The 25,601-nt window shown below is 51.2% G+C and overlaps 1 protein-coding gene across 1 annotated transcript in view; it reads left to right on the forward strand.

Moving 5' to 3' along the window:
* BSN (bassoon presynaptic cytomatrix protein) overlaps window positions 1-25,601 on the forward strand; it is a gene marked incomplete at both ends in the record, with an annotated part of 91,775 nt that overhangs the window by 45,811 nt on the left and 20,363 nt on the right. The window contains one exon of the mRNA XM_080350730.1: window positions 2,773-3,549. Within this exon, the coding sequence (XP_080206856.1) occupies window positions 2,773-3,549 (777 nt within the window). The remainder of the gene's footprint in view (window positions 1-2,772; window positions 3,550-25,601) is intronic.

The raw sequence follows: 25,601 nt of genomic DNA on the forward strand, positions 1-25,601 counted from the left end.
TCATTCCTCAGTTGTTCCTCAATAAGTCACCAAGAGCAATTTGATGGTTTCCATCCCACCTGGAAGCCCTCCGGCTTTTTTCTGTCTCGGTCACATAAACTATGTTTATTGTGGAGAGTGAGAAACCTTCGATGACCACGTTGCTCTCCAGCCCCTGAGCTTGCGAAGATTCTGGTGGGCTTGTCCATGAGCTCTGTGCAGTTTCCATGGCCACAGCACCTGGGGCTGGTACCTCTGGGTGCCCAAGGAGCCGTTCTCCTGCAAAGCCAGAGCTGTTGAGTATTCACCAGCAGTGCCCACTTCTCGTTAAAGCTGGCAAACAGTCGAGGGTGATCAATTGAATTCCCTCAATATTTTGCTTGATTGCTTTAAAATTTATGCAGGAGAGTGGCAAAGTATTTTTCCCAGTCCAGAAAATAAGCTAAATCTTGTGCCAGGCTGCAATAAACACAGACTGCACAAAAACAGGAGTGTGGAGTGTGTCCTTTGCTACATATATGGTGGTTGTGGTCCCCTAAAATCTAGATGGAAACACCCCCACGTGGGTCTTCGAATATCTCCTCTTCCCCTGTTTTCTGCCTCCCTGGAGGGTCTTAAATTGTGGGTAAGGAGATTATGCAGAGAAGGAAGATTTGTATTTCTCGAATACTGGGAACTTTGTGGGGAGAGAGAACCTGAATAGAAGGGATTGGTTCTCTCTTAATCGGAGCTGATGGGGACGGCAGGCAAAGCTGATGGGATTTTGGGAGACGCTCTCCTGAAATAGAATAGTGGGAAGAAATTCTAGGAGGTGTGAAAGCAAAAATAATGCAAGGAATTCTGTATGTCAGAAGACAGACAGCAAGACCATAAGAAATTAAAAACTAAAGCATTATTTCAGGAGCTAAATATAACATGGCTCATTTGGAGCAGCTTGGAGAACCAACAATGTAATGCAAAATTTCTGGGAAAAAATCAAGGCTGTTTTTCACTGGGCTCCGAGTGAAATAGTGGAGCAGAGGCTGGTGGGGGATAGTGGTGTGGGAGCTGGGCACACACAGCAAAGGCTGAGAAAAAGACAGAGCTGATGTGCAACAAGGCTTGTGAGGTGATGGGAAGAGCTTTGCTGGAGACCAAGGCAACGTGGAGCTCTCTGCAACCTGACGGGGCACACAGGGGCTGGGCAGGGAGCCAAGGGGCACAGCCAGCAGGTGCCCTTTGGTTTTAATCCATCTTTCCTAGTTGATCTGAATTTCCTCTGTTTCAATGAGTTTGTTATTTGATGGCTTTATGAGCATGCTCCTGGGGAGGAGACCTGTGCGGAGGGATTCAGGGCACATCGGTCTCCCTTCCCGGCACTCACCGTCCTGTCTCATCAGAGGAGCTGCCAAACCACCCAACTGCACCTCTGCCAACAGCTCCTGTGAGGCAAAAAAGGTTAAAATGTGCCTGTGGCTGCAGTATAGGGGTAAAAACACTGCGGGCAGGTTATGAGTCGGTTGTGCAGAACCAAAAGGCCGGGCAGACCTGGAGAAATGGGGCTGGGCAAGGAGACAGGGCAGTCGATGTCTCTGCAGTGGGATTATGTTGAGTCTCAGACGTGATCTGTAACACTGGGGTGAGGAAACAGCTCCAGCAATGAAAGGCAGGAAAATCTGCATCTCATGCAGCCCCAGGAGGGTGCAGGGGCTGGGAGCTGTTGGGTGCTCTGGGTCTGCTTGTCCTGGATGCTGCTCTGGTTTCTGGCATTGCTCTGGTTCTTTTTGCCACCTTAGTTGCTGGTCCTGGAGAACTCTTTTGCAGGCAGACCTGGCTGTCCTGCTGACTGGGCTATATATTAATATTTGTACAGCCGCTGAGCATCCAGGGGATTCCTTGTATGGGAAGATACACAGCTTTCATACAGCCTCTTTAATTAACTTAATTCAGACATTAATATGTCACAGGTAACATCTCTCAAGGGAAGAAGTCTTTCATTTATCATCACTTAGCTAGGGAGCATTGTATTTTTCATTTGCATTCAAAAGTTCATAGTGTCGAGAGTGAAAATTACCTGTTTACTCCCTGGTCGGCACTTTGCCTGCCCAGCAGCGCAGATGCATTGTGCGAGGAGAACCCGCTCCCACTGTCTCTTACGGGCTGCAGAGCCAAATTTTTGGGTGGGATATCACAGCCACCACACTGATTCCCAAAAAACCATCTCTGCCAGCCCCAGGGAAACACTGGGCATCTGATGGTGTTTTTTCCCCGGGAAGTACCCGGTGGCAGCAGGCAGCGTGCTGGCGCTGGGGAGCATCGCAGTTGTACACAGGCATTATAGCAGCATCTCTCTGTGGAGTGGCCCCTCCTGCCAGCCTTCTGCTCCTGTCTGAGGGGCCTTGGCTCTGGTCACCAAGCAGGAGCACAAAGAAATGTGCTTTAGGGAGATGGTGGGGCTGGGAGCCCTCGGAAAGACCCCTCTGCCCTGGGGGAGGCACAAAATGGGCTGGCTGCCAGCAGAGCCTCGTGGCAGCAGGAGCTTCACAGCAGAAGCCTTGGGAGCAAAGCAAAGCTAATTAAAACTTTTGGACTGACGTGTTGTGCCGTGGGTACCTGTGACAGATGGGGGTCTGTTTGCCATGACTGTGAGATATTTTTCATGAAGAATGTGGTGCTGAAATGTGTTTTTTCAGGGGTTGGTGACTTGTTGCTCTAGCTATGTAGGGTTTGTTTAGGGGAACTTAAGGGTGTGCTGGGGCTGCTGGCCATAGCCTGCCCGCCACTCACTACCCATGTCCTCTCCTTGTCTCGCAGGTACAGGAATGGTTGTGCTTGAACTGCCAGATGCAGCGGGCGCTGGGGATGGACATGACCACCGCTCCTCGCTCCAAGAGCCAGCAGCAGCTCCACTCCCCTTCACCGTCCCCCTCCCACTCCCCGGCCAAGCACCCACCGGGTGCGGATAAAACCCCTCCAGCTGCCCGTGCCCAGCCTCCCGAGCAACCCAAACCTCACCCCGCCACGCCGCAGAGGGAACCGCATGGCCAAGGCCAGCCGAAACCTCAGGAGGTGGCCAGGTCCTCCCCGCAGCATCAGCAAGCCAAGCCTTCCTCCTCTGAGCAGAAAAAGACGGTGGGAGACCCTGGGGTGAAGCCTGCCGCCTCGGCCCCCGGTTCTGGAGCACAAGAGCAAGCCCAGGAGGGACTCACGGGGAAGCTCTTTGGCTTTGGAGCATCCCTACTGACCCAGGCGAGCACGCTCATGTCGGTCCAGCCAGAGGCCCCACCTCCGAGCCAGCAGTCTCCTGGCAAAGTGCCTCCAAAAATTGTCTTCAGCGATGCCAGCAAAGAAGCTGGTCCCAAAGCTGCGGGGGCTCAGGGCCGGGCCGGTGCTGCGCCGACGGCAAAGCCGGGCAAGCCGGAGCAGGGTGTCAAGCCAAAGGAAGTGCCGAAAGTGAAGGTCTCATGCCCCCTCTGCAAGGCGGAGATCAACGTGGGCTCTGGCGAGCCCCCCAACTACAACACCTGCACGAGCTGCCGGCAGCAAGTCTGCAACATGTGTGGCTTCAACCCCACGCCTCACCTGGTGGAGGTAAGGGGGCTGGTGGGGGCAGGCACCTTCTGAACTGGGGTTTGGAGCTTCCTCCTTGCTTAAAATGGAGAAAAGATGGTGCATTTTCCTTCAAAGGAAAAGCCTGTAAGAAGCTGCTGAGGCCTGGTCTCTGCCAGGTGAAGCCAGAGTGTTGGAGGTTGTGGTCCTTCATCTCTTGATGGAGATGGATTTCGTATCTATACACTGATTTCATGCTAGTTTCACAAGAGGAGTGGAGCAAGGGGGTGGCCACTGTTTGGAGCACCCCCAGCAGTGCCTGCTGCTCCACAGAGGTGTCCAAGGAGTCAGTGGGCAGGGTGAGGAAATAGAAACAGGTCATGCAGGTGCCAGAGTTACCAACAAGCATCCTCCTCCTGGTGCTGCAGAGGGACACCTGGCCAGGCCTGGGAGGAGGCTGGTGGAGAGTGTTCTGCAGCTCCTGCATCCTTGGGTGGTGAGGCTGTCAGGGAGCTGACATGGAGTGGGAAGGTAGCAGGACTTCAACAAGAGGATTTCAAGTCAGCTAAGGGCACATGATGTCCTGTTGGATTGTGCTGCCCTCCCCGGATGGAAGGACCCTGTGCCATGGTGCCTGGGGCAGGACCGGGAGTGGATGAGCAGAGGGGGGATGTGGACATATCCAGGGTGTCATTCTGATGTGAATTGGCTTGGGATGGTGCAGCCTGCTGAGATGGAGTGAAAGGAGAAGAGAAGGAGGCTGAGATGGTCTGAGGTCTCTGAATTGTGATGCCTGCCCAGATGATCTTCCCAAGCACTAAAAAGGCACCTTAGCCAGCTCCAGCCACTGATGCCTGGAGAAGAGAGGGGTGCAAATGGGGCTCAGCTGGAGCATCATCCTACTCCCCCTTGCTAGGTAGAGAGGGAGATCTTCCACACTTGGTTAAAGTCTAGACCCTCACTCCCTCCTCTCAGGTGATTTGAGAGCATTATGAGAGGCTGCACAGGGCTTTCTTCTGAAAGTGCTGCATCTTGCAGCCAGTAAGGCACAAAACCGAAATCATCAGCACAAGGAAAAGTTAATGGGAACTTTAAATGACCAGAAGTAGGATTGCTAATCTTGGCTCTGTTCCTCAGTAGGTAATTACATTTTATGTCCCTAGCTCCTCCCTGCAGTTTCAATTACACCCAGTAATTTTCTCCTCTTCCTGAAGCTGCTGCTGTTTGTGGCAGAGGAGAGCCGCTTTCCCGGCATGGTACACAGCGTGTGCGGAGGTGTAAAGCTGTCAGATGGCCACCTCCTTGTACATAATGCTGTTTTTGACTGAAATGCTCTGCTTGTTGCTCCTACCACTGCCTCCTTCCCACACTGAGGGCTTGGGTGAGAAGAGAAGGTGTCCAGGGGTTGTGTGGTCCCTTGGGTAGGGCTGAAGCCCCATGTTGTCCTGTCCTTGGGCAATGATGTGTTTCCAGGCTTCAGAAACCTCATGCGTTGATGTAATGGCTTTAATGTGCTCCCCTTGGCACCTGCCTGTTAATTAATTAATTAGAGAATTAATTTGGGGTCAGGTTGTGCCTGATAACATGGTACTCTCTGCAGGTTCCATGGAAAGGTGATCTCTCCCCAGTGCTTGTCTCTAGGGTCACTATCTGACACCTGGGCTTAAAATTCAGATTTTGAAGGCTGGACTCTGTCTGGCTCGCTCATCTCTTGAGTAAATGCTTTTAGACACCCTTGGCAAACTCACCCTTGCACCTGTGTCCATCTTAGGGTTTCTTGCTGCTGCTCAGCACTGTGGTATCCATGTGCTTTAACACAGAGTGAAGCCCCACAGTGAGGTTTCACCTGGGCTTTGTGATGTCTTGGTTTTTGTTTCCCTTTACAGAGAGTCATTATGCAGCTCAGAATGGATGCCTTGGCTTATGGGGTTTATTTCCGTAAGAGTTGAGGAAGAAATGCAGCACCTAGAGAAACATTGCAAGATCTATTATTGCATTCAGGCTTTAGGTTTGCTTGATTTGAGAAAATTGCTCTGTGGTCTGATCCTCTTTTTGCCCACAGCTCACACAAGCTTGTTCCAAGCCCTGAAATTCACACAAATACCAGAACTTGCTCTTTGAAGTAGCGAGGCTAGATCCATTAATTGCTTTATGAATTAGGCCCTTGACTGCTAACTGCCCTGGGAAGCTGTGTGTGAGCTGATGAGGAGATGTGAGCTGAGGTCAGGTGCGTGCAGAGGAGTTCGAGCTGGGGGGAGACAGGCAGCATCCTCAGCACGGAACGCTGGAGCCTGGGCAAAACCTCCAGCCCAGCTTCAAACAGCCCGGGTTGCAGGGAGGGAGAGAGCATGGGCCACTGTGGCCTGGTTTGGGAAGGAAGGATGGAATTTTGCAGCAAAACAGCGCTAAAAGAATTTGTTTTCTGCAAATAAAGTTGTCATCACTATGAGCAGCGGTAGCTTTGTCATGGTGTTGGAGATGGGTTGCATGTGATTATAGTTTCACAGCAAAACTGTGTAACCATCCTGGGAGGGAAAGAAGCCCTAAATAATGTTCACATGCTCATACAGGATATGTATTTTCACTAACTAGGTCATCTTCACTGCCAGAAGCACTCATGGACTTCTGCTGAGGGAGACTGCTCTCACTGTGCTGGTGTGGGCTGTCACAGCTCGGTGGGAAACATCACCCGAGCCAAGGCTGGTCCTTGTTGGGGGGCTGTGTGATCCCAGTAACACAATGGGAGCCAGTGGCCACACTGGCAGCACCGCTTCCCCGGGGGAGCTCAGGCTTCTTGGTGGCATCACGCAAAATGCTGTGGGTGAAGGGCAACCTAACTCTCACTGACCCTGATCCTTCAGTGTGGGCTCACCTCCGAATTCATCACGACTGTTGAGGAATCATCCCTGCAAGTGGCTAAGGTGGATCTTGGAGGGAGTGTGTGGCCAGAGCAGGTCTTTGGGAAGGGGAGCTGCATGCTTGCAGAGACCTTGTGAGATGCATTAGCCTGCTGATGGAGGTGAGACCACGTCAGGGTGTTGCATGCTGCTGGAAGCAGAGCTCCTGCTGCACATCCATGTGTGCTTCTGCTGCGTGCATGGGCCACCAATGGGATGTGGCAGGTCCCAACTAGTTGGACACATGAAGGGGCACATCAAGAGGGGCAACTGGTCAAATCTCTGGGTTGCTCTCAGCAGAAAGGGGGTGTGGGAGATGTTGCCATCTGGCAATTGCTGTTATGAAATAGGGAGAAGAAAACTGAGTGAAATGCAGGAAGTGGGGAGGGCTTTTACCCCTATCTACAGCCCTCTAAAACTTCTGATTTCCCTGGAAAAATGCAATATTACTTATTCATGGTATTTTCGTCCCCATCCCACTCCTGATCTAAAGATGGAGTTGGAGGCTCCAGGTCCTTGTCATCCCATCCCACCTTCTGCAACCACCTGGGGAGGCATCCAAGGAGCTACCTCCTCCCCAGCGCTTCATTCAGCCGAGTGCACTCAAACCTAGCAAAAGAGAAGAAAATAATAAAAGAGCTTCTTTTTCTGTGGACTCAAACAGCTGAGTTGTGTAGGTGCCAAGCCACCAAAGCCAAAGGTGACTTACAGTTTCCTCGTTGTCTCTCTGCTCCCGTGGGCTGAGCACTTGCGTGCTCTGGTCCAGCTGAAGGTTACTCCTAGAGCATCCCGCCTGCAAGCAGCTGGGTGATGCCTCCAAGCCCAGAGGTCCAGGAGATCCATCAGCTGGGCTGGCTTTCCTTTAGCCCTGGGTCTCGGAGACCTTCTGGGCATGGTCAGAAGGTGATGGTGAGGACTGGGAGGACCCTTGAAGAGTTCAGGTACAAGCGTGGCATTTTGGCAGCACATCCCAGGAGAAGCATGTGGGCTGTGGTAGCCCATGGCTCTGAAGGTTGTGAATGACCAGCAGAGAGGAAGCCCAAAAGTGTGCATGACCTCCGCTTCTCTTGCTTGCTTGCCACGATACACGTTACCCAGCTTTAAATAAGTTGTTTATGTGAATTGCCAGAACAGAAGTACAGGTGCCCGGAGCTTCCTCCCACCTGATCACACCTCCTCCAGGAGCCAGCTCCTGGGAACAGCACCACGAGCTGTTCCTACCAAGTCAGAGCTGGTGCTTTGGGGCTCTCCCAAATTCCCTGCAGCCTCAGCCTAGTGACATGCAGGCAGGGAAGAGGTTTCCATCAAGGTGCTGAGTGGTCTCACTTGGGGTGTAAGGAATCACAGCTGTTCACAGCCTGGTTTGCTAAGGGATCAAGTGATCCGGCAAGAGCTGGCTTGGAGTGTGATTGCCCTGCTCTGCACAATGCTCTCCCAGTAACCCTGATGGCCCCAGAGGTTTTGTATTGAGGCAGGAATGAACTATGCATGTTGTGTTACTAAATAAGCATGGCAGGATGCCCCTTTGCCTAATTAACTAGCCTGAAACAGGAGCTGTCATGAGTTTCATTGAAGAGTGCTGCTGATCCCTGGGTGCCAGGTCCTGACCCCCAATGGGTGCCTCACCCTCTGGAGGGTCCTCTTACTGGTTTTTGATACCTACCACACTGCATCCAGACCACAGAATTGCATTTGTTTTTTTCTGTGTTATAAAAACCATACATTTTACAATGCTTGTGTTGTTGTGGACATGCTGTGTCTCACTGGTCAATGCTATTAGGTTCCTTTTTATGTACCTATGAAGTATGTATATGTTATAACACGTGCATTATCCTGCATGTGATATCACAAGTCAAGATGCAGGGGCAGCATGTGCTTGGATCTTTCATGGAATGTGTTTCCCTTCCACTGCTCCCCTTGTACCTGCAGCCGGGTGCAAACACAGAGCTTGTGAATCGCTGTATCAAATACTTTCCAGAAAACACTGAGCTTCTCTTTCTGTCGTGGTCCAAGTTGTGCTGCTGGGCAAAACTGTGCCCTGAGCAGAACATCTCCTCGGGGCACGGTGCAGTGTGAGGTGCTGACGCCGCGGATGGGCTGATCCTGCCCTACTTGCAGGAGCCACCGCAGCAGCTCCTGTTTTCAGCTGCGGGGAGGGATGCCTGCGGAAAAGGGAGGTCAGTGAAGTGGATAAAAACTCCGGCAGCTGAAGGATGGGTTAGAGAAAGGGGGTACCGAGGAAAGGGTTTGTGCTGAAATCATTTTGGTGGTGGCATGTAAATTTCGTAGAAGGGGCTAAAGCAAGCAGGGAGGAGCACTGGGCTCCTGCCCTCACTGCCGTGGGAGCTGGCATCCACTAGCCCGTGTTGGACCTTTGGTGCACCATGTCCCCCAGCCCCTTCCCTGGGGTCTGTGCACTCCCTAGGGATGTAATTAGTCAGTAGCTGCTGTTCGCAAAGAGGATTAGCTGGGGTGAGAGCGTGCCGCCAGCTCAGTGCTGTCCCGGGCTGGCGTCTGGGGCCGTGCATGGCTCCCGGGCGCCTCCACCTCCTTGCGGGGGCAAAGGTGGGATGGAGGTGCTGTAAGAAAAACCTTCATCCTGAGGTGCAGGCAGAGCCCATGTTGGGGATCCGGCAGCTCGCTGCCCCCGAGAGCCTTGTGTCCTTCCTCCACAGGATGCTTTGTGTGTGAAACCCTTCTCAAAGAGCCGCCTGCCTCCGGTGACAGGGCAGATGGGTGACAAGTGGAGACGGATGCTTAAAGTTTGCAGGCATTATTTTTCCTTAGGAGTCCAGGTCCTCCTATTCCTGCTGGGCTCAGAGGGCCAAAGGGTACCGATGGACACGCTCTGCAGCCCCTGGTCTAGCAGGCAGCAGCTGTTGTCGGTCACCCCTTTGACACTGTTTTTCCTGAAAACCAGAGTCCTGCAACGATGACTGGCAGGGTCCTCAGGGCTCAACTGGATGCTGACGACTCGGTCCCCTCTTGGGGGGACAAGAGGAGGAGCGAGGTGCCACACTGAAGGATGGGCAGGGGTTTGGACCCTGGAGTTACCTGCAGGAGGAAGAGGGAGCTGGACATGAGAGCCATGGAGTGCAGCAATTGCTGGGTTTCTCCTGAATTTTTGTGTAGAAATTGTGACTTTTAAAAAATACCCCAACCCCAGGGGTATAAATATTCAGGTCAGTCACATAAACTTAAGTCAAACCAAGCGCACTGCTAATGACAGGACGAGATGGAGTCGGCTTCGCCGCCGTGAGCCCTCAAATCCCTTTATGGGATGGTAATTAACAGCTTGCTGTGACTCAGGAGTTTTCTGTGCTGCTTAACCCACTGTAATTAAGCCAGCTTCTGTGGCTGGGCTGGGCGATGCTGGGCTCCCTGCAGGCTCCCCTGTGAGCCAGGGGGCTGAAGTGGGGCTGGGGGTCAGGGTGGTGTGTAACCTGGCAGATGACTCTGAGATGAGCACGGTCCCATCAGATAGGGGATGACACACAGTGCCCACAGGTGTCCCACCATTGCAGTCTGTGTTTCTGTGGCTGTTGCAGCCCCTCCAGACCCTGCTGCTGGTTTTTCTGCGGAACCCCATTAGATTTTACCTCTGCAGACTCTTGTCTTCTGCTGCTTGTGTCTTTTGAGGTTTTAGGACTACTCCAAATGCTGGAGTTTGCCTTGCTGAGCCTGCTTTCAGCTTCCAGCTACTTAGAAAATTATGTTAAGAACTGCTGTTTGTTTCTTTAATCAGAAAAAAAAAACAAAAAACAAACACAACAACAACAAACCACAAAAAACCACAAAGCTCTAGGTTCCTTTCCTCCTTTAGATGCAATTATATTATTAGTAGACAAATGTCAGCCCTATGTGAACCCTGCTGATTAATTATGTTGGAGGAAGTCAATGCCCATGCCTGCAGATTGTTTTCAATGGTTCATAAAACCAAACTATAAATTCAGGGGGTGACAGTGGCTGAGCAAGGTAAGGGATTTCTGCCTTCCTCGCTTTTAAATGAAGATGTATTTGAAGTGAACGGTGCTTCCCTGATGCCAGGCTGGTTTTCCCGAGCATATTTGCTGTGCCCTAGGACTTGGAGCTGCTGCCTGTTGTGTTGCTGTGCTCCTGGGCTGGCAAGCTGCCTGGGCTGGCAGTGCCAAGGTGACAACAGCCGGCGTCACCGAGACCCCCAGGCCAGTGTTCTGCAAGAGCCAATGTCTTGCCAGGAGCTGTAGCAGCATCGCCCACCACTGTTAGCAGCAACAGGAGCCCAGGGAAGGGAGGCTCTGCCCGTTCCTGCCGTGGTTTGGGCTGGAGCGCTGCTGGTATTGCACTAGGCAGCAGCGTGCATTTAGTTCTGCAGTAATTGATGGCGAAACGTCACCTGTACAATATTGATAATACTGTTTCCTAGAAAGCGTCAAGGAATAGTTTAGGGAAATGCTTTTTGCCCATATAATGTGGATAGGTCTTCACGCCAGCTCCTGTTCCCTGCTAAGCTTTGATTGCTTTTCCCAGCAGACACTTATTTCAGTACGTGTTGCAAATCTGAATCTGACTGCTGATGGTGTTCTGTCCCTGAAACTTCCATGGCACAGACTCATCCTTCAGAAACCTGCCCAAGACGTCCTCGAGGAGATGGAGGGGACTGTGACCTTGCAGCAGGGCTGTGGAGAGACATACAGGGCTATCGCTGTGAGAGGATTTGATATTCCCACGAGTTGGGTGCCGTGAATATTAAAATTCAACAACCTGGGAAGGGCCTGAGTAACTTTCCATCTCCCAGCAGAGGTTTCATAGTTCAAAGCCACTCTGGGAAAGACTGAGAAAAGATCAATAACTGCCCTAATGCACCTTGTTAGGGGCTTTCTTGACCTTGAGAAGCTTTGAAAAGAGCCACTGTTGTACATATGAAAGGCTGAAGGCAGCAAAAATAGGCAAAGTAGGAGCATGGAGAGGAAGTAGGACAAACCAAAGCTGCTGTAGTGCTTTGTGGATATCAGAGGGGTTTTTATAAATATGTGCTGGATAGCAAACAAACCCAGTTCATTCACAAAATTTGGGTGTACCTGGTTCTAGCACAGCATTTTGTGCCTTTGCTCTTTGAGTCAGACCATTTGGTTTTTGAGTCCCTCAAGGAGACCTGTGGGTCTCTGCTGATTTGGGCAGTGTCACTGAAGCCCCCTGCTGTACCAGCCTGCGAGTCGTCTTTGGAACTTGTCAGATGAGCCCCACTCGCAGGGAGCTGGTGCAGACCTTGGCAGACACCTTGTTCAGGAGCTGACAGGGGGGGCATCCTCCTGAAGGTGTGCCAGGTACAGCAAAGAGCCTGGGATGCTGGAGGAAGGCAGGGTAGGAGGAATGTGACATTAGAGGGAAGGCCTGGGGACTTTCAACGGGACAGAGAGATCCTGGACCCTCACTCCTGCTCCTGTTGCATCTTGCATGGAATGACCAGTGGCTAAGGAAGTTCTGGAGCAGTTTCCAGTGCAGGGACCAGCACCCAATATCAGCAGGTCATCACCATCTGGCAGAGGTAGTGGTGGGATACAAAGATGATGAGGGATCTGGAGCATCTTTCTTATGAGGAGAGACAGAGAGAGCTGGGTCTGTTCAGCCTGGAGAAGAGAAGGCTGAGGGGGAATCTCATCAATGTTTATAAATATCTCAGGGTGGTTGTTAAGAGGATGGGACCAGACTCTTAAGTGATGCCCAACAATAGGATAAGGGGCAATGGGCACAGGAGGTTCCCTCTGCATATGAGGAAAAACTTCTTTCCTTTGAGGGTAGCAGAGCCCTGGAAGTGGCTGCCCAGAGAGGTTGTGGAGTCTCCTTCTCTGGAAACATTCAAAACCTGTCTGGACAAGATCCTATGTGATCTGCTCTGGTGATAGCAGGTATGTTGGACTGGATGATCTTCAGAGGTTCCTTCCAGCCCCAACCATTCTGTGATTCTGTGTGGGATCAGAGGAATCTGGGCTGGGGATGAGCCATGGCCTCCAAACATACTATGTAGGATGACAGACTGCTGCTCAGCTTGGCAGGATGACTCGTTGGGGACTGGTGTGGGACACAGTAGCCTTGACTCTCGAATCCAGGCTGCTCTGTGAGGTGCGTGGGCTCCTGTGTCACCAGCAGCCCCTGCCCTGGAGACGGAGAACATCTCCCTATGGCAGACACAAGTCTTACCAAAACAAGAAGGTCGCAGGGGACCTTTGGAGCAATGTGCTCTGAGCAGCACCATGGGGACTGACAGTGGATGCACACAGTTTCTGGGCAGGTACCAGCAGCAGACAGAGAGGCTGGTGGGACTGTATCAATCAGTTTCAGTCTGAAGGTGCAGTGAGCAGGGAGAGAAATGGCTCTTTTTGTTGGAGATGGTGAGAGGATTCAGATGCTCAGCTCCTATTCCCACCCCCTGGGAGGTGGCACAGATTATCCTGATGTGCGCACAGGCCATTATACAACCTGGAGCTTGCTGATTCCTTTTTCTTCTTATAATGCGCCATGTTAGTGCTCTATTTGGGAATGTGTTGGGACACTTAATCGAGCGTTTAATTGACTTTGTAACACTGGCTTTCTGAGTGGGTTGAGGGGGAGGCAGAAGAGATGCTTGGTTTTCCAGCTGCAATGGGAACATCTTGGGCTGACTTTGTTGGTGTTGATCCGCCTTCCAAAGCAGCATAGTTTCTCCTGGCAATCCCAGTGGCCTTTTGCAGTTCTATCCCACAGTCTTTAGTATCTGTAAAGGTCCATGGAACAAAATTAGAATGAGGAGAGAGGGAGACCACTGACAGTGAAGTGTGTGGATGTGCAAGGGAAGAAGCCAGCAACGGTGCTGATGATGGGATTACCAGCTGGATTTGCACGTGTTGGGGATGGGCATCAGTAGTTCAGGCCAGGCTTTTGTATCCATTTCCACATCAGAACTGTTGCTGGTAAAGCCCAAGGTCAGAGCAGGCCTGTGGGGGCAGTGCAGCCTCCTGGCGTTGGAGATGCATTGGTCCTGGGCTGCTAAAGCAAACGCAAACCTGCATGGTGGTCGGGTTTGCAGCCTTCTCCAAGGGCCAACAGGACCCAAAAGGCAGTTTTATGGTATTTTTGGTTCAGCATTCAGTCCTTGCCATGTGCTGGGATGCCAAATTTTTCCCAACTACTTGTGTGTTGGGATGAGCCATGTGAGGTGACAACTATGAGATCCCATCTCTGGAGAAGTACATTGAGTATTCAGGAAAATGCTGCTGGGCAAAGGAAGAAAATCTGTGCAAAGAAACAGCATTATCAGCACAGTTACAAGTGAATGCTAAGGAGTCAGCCAGCTGGGGGTTCGTTTTCTCTGTTAAATGGCTTGTGGGGCTTTGCCTGGTCCCTGACAGAGTGGTTGCACTGCCAGGAGGTGTGGGATGAAGAGCTGAACCCTCACCATCATCCCTCTCCTTGAGTCTCCCTGCAACGCAGCGTGAACTCTGGTCTCCAGTGAAATGGGAGCTTTCTCCCTGGTTGAAAAGCAAGCCTTGTAAAATCTGTATTGCTAGGGGAACTGGGGTTCTGCACCGTCGCAGTGCCTGGGGTTCAGCAGAGCTCTGCTGCAACGTGCCCTGCACACGGTGACCCTTTTGCCGGTCGATGCAGGCGACAGCAAGGAGCAGGGAGCATGAGCTGGGGCACTTCAGCCTTTTAAATAAAAACAGAAAACCTCACAGTATGTTAAAATTCAAAGAGCTGAATGGACCAGGGGGTGCAGCAAGTTGCTGACTGCTTCCTCCTCCTTGTGGCCTGCTTGCTGGGCTGATGAGCTGGGGAAGGTGGATGGTACCAGCCTGCACCACAAAGAAATGCAAAAGCAAAACGGAAAATGAAAGCGAGCTCTTTGTTTGAAGCAAGCCAAGGCTCTGAGCGCATGCAGGTCTCTGAACGGAGGTTCTGAGCAACGTTTCATTCTTACGTTATCCGGGCTGATTTTCAATCTTGGTGGTCACTCATTAATGTGACCCGTGGCCACCTCGCAGCCCTTGGAACCTCAGCCATCCTCACCTCTCCAAGCAGGAATTGCTCATAACGCACAGGGGACTGAGTTGTGGAGGGATAAAGGCTGCCTTTTGACTCATTTTTTGGACATAGGGGTCAGGAACTGGCTGGAAACACAGGATTAAACACCTTTTTGGTTGTCTCTTGCTACTTAGTTGAAAGGGAGATATTTCACAGGGGTGGTTGGATTTCTGGAGGTGTGAGATCCTCGCAGAACCAGGTGCCCACATGACACCTCAGGGCAGGTGATGGCTGGCAAAACCATGGATGCTAGAAAATGTATTATTTTCTAATTTATTTAGACTTATTTTCTGCTTTCCCAAAGGAAATTCTTGGGATGACACCTGGGAACCTGCACCCCACTGTGCAGAGGAGTTGGGTACCAAACCTTTATAGGCATTTTGCCCCCCCAGGCGCTTCAGCTGCTTCTCTTTCTGTTTAAAAGCCTTTGCACACCTGCTGTCAGGGCATCCGGGCTATTCGATCTCGTGGACCCTGACTTCCTCCGTGTGTGTTTTATCCACGGAGTAGGAGAGGGAAAGACATATCCCTGCATTTCCCACTCCCTGTTCATTTCCCAGCTTTCAGTGAACCTGTTCAGTGCAGAACATGATCTCTGCCCCTGCTATTTAAACTGAAACAGCTTTGTTTTCCCATGACGCTGCTTGTTGTTGGTTTGGTTTGGTTTTGTTTCTGTAGAATGTGAGCAGTGGCAGCTGCTCTGCTGGGCAGAGCAAAAGCCATGCTGCGGCTTCCTTGCTGCTAAGACAGGATTTCTTATAACGCCTGATGCTTCCATAGTCTCATTTTTCACATCAGGCTGGAAACCAGCTCCTTTCCAATAATCAGAAGTGTAGGAGGGATTAGTGAGGAGGCGCAGTTATTAATGTAAGTGATTGTAATTATAAGAAAAGGCATTAACATAGATGCTTGTCCTTGATCCTACACTGATTGCACTCTTTTGCATCTTTGATTTTTATCCCATTTCTGCTCTCATGAGTGGGTGGAAAGGCTTGTCCGGTGCTTGGGCTGCTGCTTGTTGACATTATTGGTGATTTGTGAGCTGGTGCCTGTGTTTGGGGCCAGGGAAGCCTCCATCTCTCCTCCTGCATCTGCCTTTGCTCCCTGTTATTTCTGGCACCACAAAGTCTGACCTGCAAAACATTGGTGACAACTCTGCTGCAGTGTCCAGATGAGGGGGGTGCTCCCTGTCCCCACCATCCATCCTGCACCGCGTGGCCATGACAGAGCTTGGGGGGCCCTGGGGGTGCGATGCCGGTGCCTGCAATGGCCTTGTGTCCCACGTCCCCCAGGGTCAAGATATGACTTTGTGGGGGCAGGCAGCTGCTTTCCTTCCTACCCGCTCACCGTGCTCCTGCTCTGGCCTTACCCATAAATAAATGAGGTTAGCCCAGGATGCACTGCAGAAGGGTCTGATCATGTAGGTAATATTTAGAAGCCCCGGGGAATAAAACACTCCATCAAATTGTGATCATTCCCTGAGAAAGTGGGGAATTTGTAGAAAGCGTCCCTTGAGGAGCTCACCAAGCAGGGCAGAGTGCCAGGGGCCACGCTGGGGATGGCTCCAGGGCCATGTCTGCTTTCTAAGGATATTGATTGCTCTAATAGAAAATGTATTTCTCTCTAAAATATTTTCCCATTGTGCAAACACCAGCACCGAAGAGCAGAAAATAATGACCCTGGGGACAGCTTCTGCCGTCCTGTTTGGCTCCTCTTAGGCTTGCCAGCTGTATCATGTGCTACCATAGGTACATTTGGGTAATATCCTCCTGTGGGGTCTGGTGCATCACAGACTGTTGGTGAAACAGCAGATTCAGGGTTTTGTTGCATCCAGATTATCTGTAGAGTTATTCGGTGATTTGCTAGAACCATTTATGAAGAATTCCTTGGTTTTACCCCATTATCCTTTTCTCCCTAGTTCAGCTGAATCTGGCTGTAGGTGGGAAATATCTCCATCCCCGGCGCCTTGCCCTGTCCCATATTCCCCCACACATCTGCTTGGGGACAGTCACCTCCAGCATCGGGGGTGACGATGGGGGTGCTGCCTGCAAGTGGCATCAGTGTGGTTGCTCTGTCACCCAGTTAATTTTCATTTTAAATCCCTCAAATTTTAACAGTGACCCCAGCCAGGCATAAGAAACTGGATGAGAAATGGGCCACAAAATGTCAGTTTAAAGGGGAGTGTAGCTGTGGTTTTGCCATGCCCTCTGGAGACTGTGAGTGGGAGCTGACGTGTCTGTCCTCTTGGAAGACGACATCCAAAATTATTTATTGTTTTTACTTCGCCAAGGGTTTCTAAATATGTTGCTTGAAATGGCACCTAGAGAAGTGAGATCTTCTAGAAAGGATGCAAAAGTAAGCAAGCCGCTAAAGGGAATGCTGTCACATTCTCTCTGCATTAACGAGCCCTCCTTTTGGGTGGGTAAGAGGTTGGTTTATGTCCCTGGTGGTCCATAGTCTCCTGCTCTCCCTGGTGCGGTCCCAGCGGAACATGAACACCCTTCTCTGCCAGCACCAGCTGCCACGGGAGCTGCGTTCCCGGGGAGCCGAGAGCTGATGTGCCCCTGCCCGCGCCTCGGGGAGCGAGGGACAGACCAGCCTGCAAAGCTCTGCCTGGGGAGCCTCCTGCGCTGGCGGGAGGGAATAAGGAACTTATTGTTAAAAAGTGGCCCAAATTCTTTGTATAGCAGAAAGAAATGGGGGTGGGGGGGAGCAGATGTGTAGCCCGGTGCTTGACTTGCCACCCAGAAGAAATGCTTTTCCCTGCTGATGCTATTCCTAGAGCTGAAATTAAAAGCTGTTTAGGAGCTCCTGGAAACGATTCCCCAACAAAGCAAACGGTTTCAGCTAATTAAGAACCTGATGCAAAAGCTTCAGGTAATACTTTGTAACTTAAACAACTTTCTGGGGTGTTTGGAAGAGAAACAATTACAAAGGCGCAGCTGCTGGCATTGTATTTTCTCTGTCGATGGAGGCAGAGACCTGGGGGATGCGGCTGGGGTTATTGCGAGCTCCCTTTCCCTGCTCTATGGTGCCTCATCCCACTGGTCACGGTGAACATGACACCGGCTGAAGGTGACAGCGGAGTGGCTTGGGCTTCATGGCTTTCGTCAGGTCCCGTGTGGGTGACATATGCCTTGCAAAGCCCTTGACAGCCCGAGCAGCCATGTTAGGGGTTACAGTCTCTGGGGGACAAGGGGGCTGTGCTGGCACTGGGCACGGGGCTGCACAGGGCAGGTGGGGCATAAACCGTCTTCTCAACATGCCCTGGAGCCCCAGGTCAGGACTAAGCGCTGCTGGACCCATCCCTGCCTGCTGCTGCCGTGGTCCCTATCTCTGCAGGGCATCAGGGAAGAGGGAAAACCAGGGTGCTCTGCAGAGGATCCCCTGCATTTCAGGCAGGGAAGATCCTGGGCAGCAGCCCTGAGAGATGTTCAGGCTCAGCCATGCAGAAACCTACAGTGGTGTCAGGGCAGGGGACAGTCCCAGCTCCCCCAGCCCTGCAGGCAGGAGCTGCTGGAGCTGAGGCACCTTCTCGTGAGGGCTGAAAGCCTCTGCCAGGGCTCTGCCTCCATTTGCTGAGGATAATCTCTGTTTGTGCCCCACCAAGGCCATGCTGACCCAATGCCAGCTGTCCCTGCCAAGTGGTGCTTGGGCACCAAGACAGGCTTCTCCCCACCTCTGCTCCCCATGGTTGCAGGTCCCCCACCAGCAAATCCTTGAGCTGTTTCAAAGCTCATCCAGGTTATGACCATCAAAATGCATCAAACCCTCACAACAGAGCATGGGGCTTTATTGCAAAAGCTTTCTCTTCGATTCTGCTTTGCCTCCTTATCTTCCCACTGCCATCTGCTCTGCCTGCTAAAATAAGGAGCGTGCTGAGGACGAGGTGTGCTGTGCGCAGGGGGACCCTCCACTGCGCATCTTCTGCTGTGGTCTGGGGGAAGCTGCTGCAGCCGGGGGTAGGGTTTGTCTGCTCTGGTTTTTGGTGTCTGTAGCAGGCTGAGCTGGCAGTGGAGGCACCTGTCCACGGTGATGGAGAGAGCGGTACCCACATCGGGTGCCTCCTTGCAGGGGACTTGGCTCCCCACCCTGAGGATGCTCATCTCACTCCTGAGGCAGGTGGTGATTTCATGAGACCAGCTGCCTAAATTTTAGCCAGTGAAATGAAATAAACCTTAAGAGATCTTAAGTGGAGAAGGGCCAAGTCCTGCATGCCTTTCTTGTCCCTTAGTGCTCTGTCCCTGGCTCTCTTTGCAGAGGGGTGACCATGGACAGGACCTTCACCACCTTCTTCCTTGGTGTGATGAAACATCTCAAAGGGAGATTTTCTGAGGGCCCCTTTGCACCCAACAGATCAAATGCCCAGGACAGGTGGTTGGTGCCCTGCAGCAGAAGTGGCACAGCAGAGCAGGGCCCTGCGTTCACTTTTACATTTCTCACAACACAAAACTAGGAAGAAAAGAAAGGCTGGGAAGTGGGGAGATGTTTTGCAGAGTTAGCTTGGGGACTTCATTGCCCCAAGTTACTTGAAGCAAACAGTACAGCAAAATGCTGGAGCCCAGAGGGAGGATTTGGGTAAAGTGGAGACACCTTTGGGAGTGATAAGAAGGCTTCTTTAATTCAGAGATCTGCTTTGGGATCTTCAGATGGCATCTTTGAATGCTTTGTGTTTTCCCATCCCACAGCTAGAGGTTTTCGGCCGTTATTTGTGCTGTGACTTGCAGATAACTAACAGGCAGATCTCTGACATGAGTTTGGTGGGTGTTTTTTTTTTTTTGTTAGGATATTTTAAATTGAAGCACAAAGAGCACTTGGTTCCCAAGCCTGTTGAAGCAGAAAAACATCAATTTCAGTGGTGTTTGGTTGACTCGGAGAACAAATACTCTGAAAAAAAACCCTCTAGTTTGGCAAAGAAATGAGGTATTGTGTTGGTAAAACCCCCTGAACGCATGACCATGGGTGTCAGGACAGGGCTCATGGGTTTGACTGTGGCTGTGTCCTGGCTGGGGCCGCGTCTGGGATGAGTGTGGCGGGGGACAAAGGGGCTGCGGCGGATCCAGGGCGCTGCCGGGAGCAAACACCCTCGCGTCTGCAAAGGAGCTGTGAAATTCCCAGCTTTACATAATTTCCTGATTTACTCGGAGTTGTTAAGCATGACCAACAGTCATCTGCTTGCTGAGAGCAAATAGGGCATCAGGAAAAGAAGAGCAAACTGGAGCTAGGCAGCAGTATTTTTAACGGATCGGGGGTTTTCTTCAGGCTGGAAGTCAGATGAGTGTTGCCAGCCTTCAGAGGGGCAGGTTTCCTTCGGGACTGGCCCGGAACTACTCTTAAAGCAGAGCTTTTTAAATTACTTAAAGGATTTGCATGGGGTGGTTCCTCCGGAGGCTTCAGAGAGCGAAGAGGTCCCACATGCATCCATCTGTCTTTGCAAAAAGGGCAGCTGGGAAAGGAAACGCCTTCAGAGATCCATATTTAACTGAGCAAAGATCCATGTGATTATTTTTCTTTAAAGCAACCATTTTATGTGGACTTCACCATTTCATTTCATTTTGGCTTCTCAGCTTCATTCTTGCTGCGTTTACTCTTGAAATGCAAAATCTCAGTTCTTCCACCCCGGTGCCTGTAGCCAGTTCCCATCTCCTGGCTGTGGAGAGATCTGTCACCACTGGTGGGAACATCTTTCCAGGTCGGGGTCACCATCAAATCACCACCCGGCAGCTGGGGGGCTATCAGCTCTTTTAAAAATAAGTTTAAGTTAAAAGGGTTTTGAAAATAAACTTAAGTTTTATAGTGGGTCTTAAAGATGATGAAAATTATATTGGACCTGCCAAGCCATGTGCTACCTCTGTAGGCAGCTCATGGGTTCTCCAAGTGTGCCCTTATGGCCCAGATTTTAGGAGTTTGATGGAGTCAGGAGTCTCATGGGATGAGCACAGGGAGGGGGATGCTCTCCAGACAGGGAGGTCTGGGAGCTGCTGGGTTTACTGTGAGCACAAGGTGAGGGGATGGAAGAGTGCAAGGCACGAGCGTGGAAAGATGCTGATGGTTATAATTAGGGAGTAAAACGGCTCATCTGTCTCTGTTGTAACAACCCGTGTTTCTAGAATGTTTCTCAGCCTTTTCTTGTAATAGTTTATTGACCTGCACAGGAGAATGAAAGATTATGAGAGTTAATTTTTCAGGCTTATCACTTGATTTATTCTATAAAGGTAGTTCATTTAATTAAAATATTTCTGCTGCTGAAATCAGGACTGATAATCTTGAAGCCTGGAACAGGGTATATGGGCTTGTTTTGAAGCAACAGTCATTGAATGGGGTCAGACAGCATTGCCCACAGAAACCAAAGTTTCCAATTCTCTAGGAACACATGTATTTCAGGGCAAAAATACTGGCAGAGGCCATAGAAATAGGAACAGAACAGGATGGAGAAAGAGAGAAGGGGAAGGGGCTGAGATCAGTGGGGTCACAGGGTACCTGAGATGCCTGCAGGTGTCTATGCATCACTTGACTGCTCTCCACCCAAAGGTGAAGCCCTCGGCCTTTGGCATCTTATTTTCCAAGTGCTGAACAGCCCTGAAAGCCATGAGGTGACCTCCCGCTTGCTGGCAGGGCCTGGAAGAGCTGAGGGCAACTGCCAGCAGATGTCCCCTCCGGTGGGGCATCTACCCAACGTGCAAGGGCCATGGGAAGGCAGATTGGGTAGGTCTCAGCAATGGAGCCCTGGGTACCCTCAGCCATTTGCACATGAGGTTTTCAGTCTCTGCTGATGTAGGGTTGTTTCCCGGGAAAATATTATAATTATTTTTAAAGTTTTGGAAGCATTATATAACTGTGCAGGTACTGCTGGACATCAGTTTGGGATGTCCTCAGCTTCCAAGCTGTACAGCAGTTGGCTCCCCAAGATGCTTTGAAAATAATCCATCATGATAATGAAACAGATTCAAACCCCATTCGCTGCTACTGGACTGGTGTGGAGATGAGGGGACTGGGGACTGAGCAGCTTGTAATGGGAAGGAAGCTGGAGCTCTTGAAGATGCAGATTTTCTTCTGGTTTGGAAGCGAGTGGCTGCTGCCTGATAGACACCCAGGACTCTTTGCAATTTAAAATAGAGCAATCAGACAGCTTGAATCTGCTTTTATCAGATGCAGAAAATTGCTAGTTGATATTTTAGTCAACACTCTAGTGCCTATGAAAAACCAAGGTTTTGGTTAAATAAAACTTTTCTGATAAACTTAGCTTTTCTTGGATTTTCTTCTGTTGCAAAAATGAATACAATGTTATATTTGTTTTCTGTAGAGTTTGGCCAGGTTTCTCTTAGCAAACATTATTTTGCTGCGAACTTGAATCTTCTATATACGAGTCCAAACGGTTCCTGAAGAGACATGGTTATTTCATCAAACATATGTGAAATAGCAGCACGGCTATGAGAAACACTTTGTGTCTGCACTGTGCCCATGCACCAAGGGGAGTTGGGATCCGTGATTACCCAGGTCTGGACTGTGCTGGATCCGACATGCACCTCCTGGGCTTTCTTGCAGGATTATTATCATGCAGCTGGCGTTCGGAGATCCTCTTGCTGCTGTTAACCTTGGCTGAGAAATACATCCCGATAATGGGGACTGTTACAGATAAGGATGGCTGGCAGGCTGATAAATCTCGTTAAGGAGTACTACATCACAGAGTAAATTACAATGCACGGCTGGATCGATTCAAACAAAAATGAACAATATATTACTTCTTTATCGGTAGGGGAAAAACAGACTCCTGCTGCTGTGCCGGTGGGTTTTGGTGCTGGGTGCGCAGCTGGGTGTGATGGTAGCACAGGGCTGGCTGAGAAGATGCGGTTTCTCAGCGGGTGCATCCTGGCAGTGCTGGAGCAGGGACCCGGAGGGGTCCTCGAGGAGGGTGACCTGGGAGCAACTGGTGTGTCTGTGGGTGAGAGGAGCCAGGGAGCCAGGGGACAACGGCAGACAAGAGCCATGTCCTCTCTTCTGCGTGGTTACATGATGGTCATTGCAGACTGGTCTGTAACGACTGTAAATGACCCAGACAGCTTTATAAACGTCATGTTGGAGCAAAACGGGGAAATGGGAGATAGTCTTCCTTGGGACAGCCATAGCTAATCTTTGAAAACCAGACCAAACCCTCTGCTGCTTTAATACTCTTGGCTGGATTTTATTGTGAAGAGAAAATCTTCTTAATTCTTCATCCATTTGGATCCAGTTTCTCGGAACTGAGCTGGTGGTTAATTTAGCTTTTCTCCAAGATAAAACAGAGAGAAATAGTAAGGCTCAGTGAAAAGGAAAACAAAAAGCACTTTCAGCATCTGAGGCTTGCTCTCTTGTTCCTCTTATTTTCTTAATCTTTGTGATTTTCCTTTTCCTTAAATATGCAGCACTGTGCTCACGTTTCCTCCCACAATGGCACCCTCAGGTGCCCAGCGTGGGCGGGTTGTTTCTTCCACTTTTTGGAATAGATGCTCCCTCTCAAGCCTGTCCCAGGCCAGAGGCAGCTTTGTCTCCACCTTCTCACCACCATCGAGTAATGGTCGAGGTGGCAGAAGATGTGTAGTGGTGTCCAGTGGCCAAGGAAAAAAAAGGGAGCACATCCAGATTGGAAATAGCAACAAATGAGTATCAAAACTGCTGCCCAGCAATGGGGACCATGTGAAGTAAGAGTGTCTTTTATCTGAACCAAAGTGCAGAGGGGATGAGCTGGTGCACGTGGTGGTGGGTGAACTTGGTGGGTCAGAGTGAGGATGGGCACTTCTGGTGGTTGCGTCTGGCCCCGAAACTAGTCTTGTCTTCTCCAAATAGTAGCACAGAGGATGTCCCATGTCCTACCTAAGAGTGCTTGGCTTCCATGTGTCAACTCCATGTGTCGCCTTCATGACATGTCAAGGCAAACCTGCTTGTGTTCGTCTTCACCAGCATTGCCATGCTGGGAGCTGGCGTCCCTGCCTCCCGTCCCTGATGGCAGCTGGTGCGTCGCTGGATGTCTGTGTCACTGCAGAGGCGTGGCAGGGACACGGATGCTCTGCAGGCCATTTCCAGGGTGATGGATGCTCACCCGCAGCCCTGGACATCAGTCCCGTGGCTTGGACAAAAACCCAAAGCATCCAAGTGCTCTCCTCAATATCCTACTGATTTTTTAAAATGTTTCTGTCTAATGAACTGGAAGGAAATATGTTGAGTGGGGAGGGATGTCTATATATACTCTGCAAAAGCACCAGTTTCCAAATTTTGGACAGCTGTGTACCCTTTTTTAGCAGCCCCTTCACACAGCCCACACAGCACCCAGGCTCTCGCAATCGGGTTGGTTTGGAAATACGCTTTCTTGATTGCAAAATAGTTTCAATCCTTTAACTTAGAAACATTCTTGCCATTTGAAAAGATCCTTTTTTTTTTTAAGCTCCAAAAATACAGAAGATTCTTGCTGCCGCAGCAGCTGCCCTGATTTTGGAGGTGGTGCAAGGTGGGCAGGGATGAGCTGGGGGGTCTGGCTGGTGGCTATGGCCGCACAGGGGGCATTATTCTGGGGTCCCAGCTGGACCCTCCGAACTGGTCACCCAGTTGGCCCCTTGGCATTCAAGTCAGGTGTTTGACGGCAAGCTTGTTTCCCAGCTCTGGGGAATAAAATTGTTTGGGCCTGACAGTGAAATAACAATATGGAAAAGCGGTCTAAGCTTGAGTGTAACCCCACAATTCCTAATAATGTGGGAGAGATGCTGGCCTTTTCTTCTAGCCTCCATCAAGCCAGTTTTGGGCAGGAGCCTTGCTGGGGGGCCCTGGCACAGCCCAGGGGGCAGAGCAGAGCAACACATGTCCCTTTCCGGGGGTCAGCACACCAAAAAGCCCATCGGTTCTCTGCAGATCTCTGTTTCTGCCGCAGCTGGGGCTGCCCAGGACGGCCATGCCCGACCCTGGGGCACAGCTGCTGGGTTTGCGGTGGGCGAGAAGCCACGGGTGGCCCAGGCTGGCCGTGCTGGTGGAAACCGCATCTGCAGCTCTCCCACAGCCGCATTCTCCCCGCTGGGCTGTTCGCCGGCCATCGGCTCTGCAGTGGAATAAGCTGACTTGGCAAGAGCACAGCAATTCCTCGAAGGCGAGCGGAGGGGAGCGTCGCTATGACTCGTCAGTCAAAGACTTTCAGCTGGAATAATCCTCCGCTGGAGTGTTGGACTGTAGGCTCGGGGGCTGTTTTCTCTGGCCTCTGGGCTGTGTCACGGGGGGCTGATGCATCCCTGCTGTGGCCAGTAGCAAGGGAGGAGAGCAATCAGCATCTCCCCTGTGGCTGTGGTGGAGCCGGGGCTGGGAGCTGCTGCTGCCCACGTCCTTCCCTCCCGGCACGGCTGATGGCAGCCCCAGCGCTCAGCCATCGTCTGCAGCTCCTCCCACCTTCTCTTTCTGTGTGTTTTTTCCAGCCAGGAGAGGTCCCAGCACAGAGAAGGAAGAGGGATGAAGCAGAGCAGATGGGAGGCAGAGAACAAGCCCTGCAAGGCAAAGCTCATCCCAGTGAGCTCTTTACTCTGCCCTGCTTTTAATCACATTATTGAGGTGTGAAGGCCACCGATACATCACACATATCTAAAATAGAGCTGGGGAGGGACTGTCGGCTCCATCAGCCTGAGAGAGGCCGCAGGAACAGAATAGGCTGAAGCACATCACTGGGTTACTTAGTCAAATGCTATATTTAGCAAGGTATTGAAATAACTGTGGTGGTTTTCAGCTGGGCTAATCTCTGAACCGTGGTTGCACTATACTTGCCTGGTTGATGGTAATGAAGTCAATTAGTGTGGAGCAGGCAGCCAAGGAATCTCAGCTGGCTGTGGGAAGCACGTGTGGTCCGTTCCCTGGGGACGATGCCGGGAGCTGCGGCGTCACATCAGGCAGTGCCGGCTCTTTGCTGCCCACACCAGCCCCACTGGGCAGTGGGAGGGATGTGCAGTGATTCTGGGGACCCCACAGTCCCCCTCACTCCCTGGCCAGGCAGGTGTCAGCACACCGGCAGCCGGGCTGGAGAAACATGGCCTGCTCTGCTGCACGGTGTTTGAGTCATGTTTAGCCTTTTTTATGTATAGATCTTTATTTGGAGCACAGGTCCTGTAAGAAGCAGCTGAAGGACATGGGGGAGGTTCAGCCTGGAGAACA

The sequence above is a fragment of the Nesoenas mayeri genome (genome assembly GCF_963082525.1).
Source record: "Nesoenas mayeri genome assembly, chromosome: 10".
Classification (NCBI taxonomy): domain Eukaryota; kingdom Metazoa; phylum Chordata; class Aves; order Columbiformes; family Columbidae; genus Nesoenas; species Nesoenas mayeri.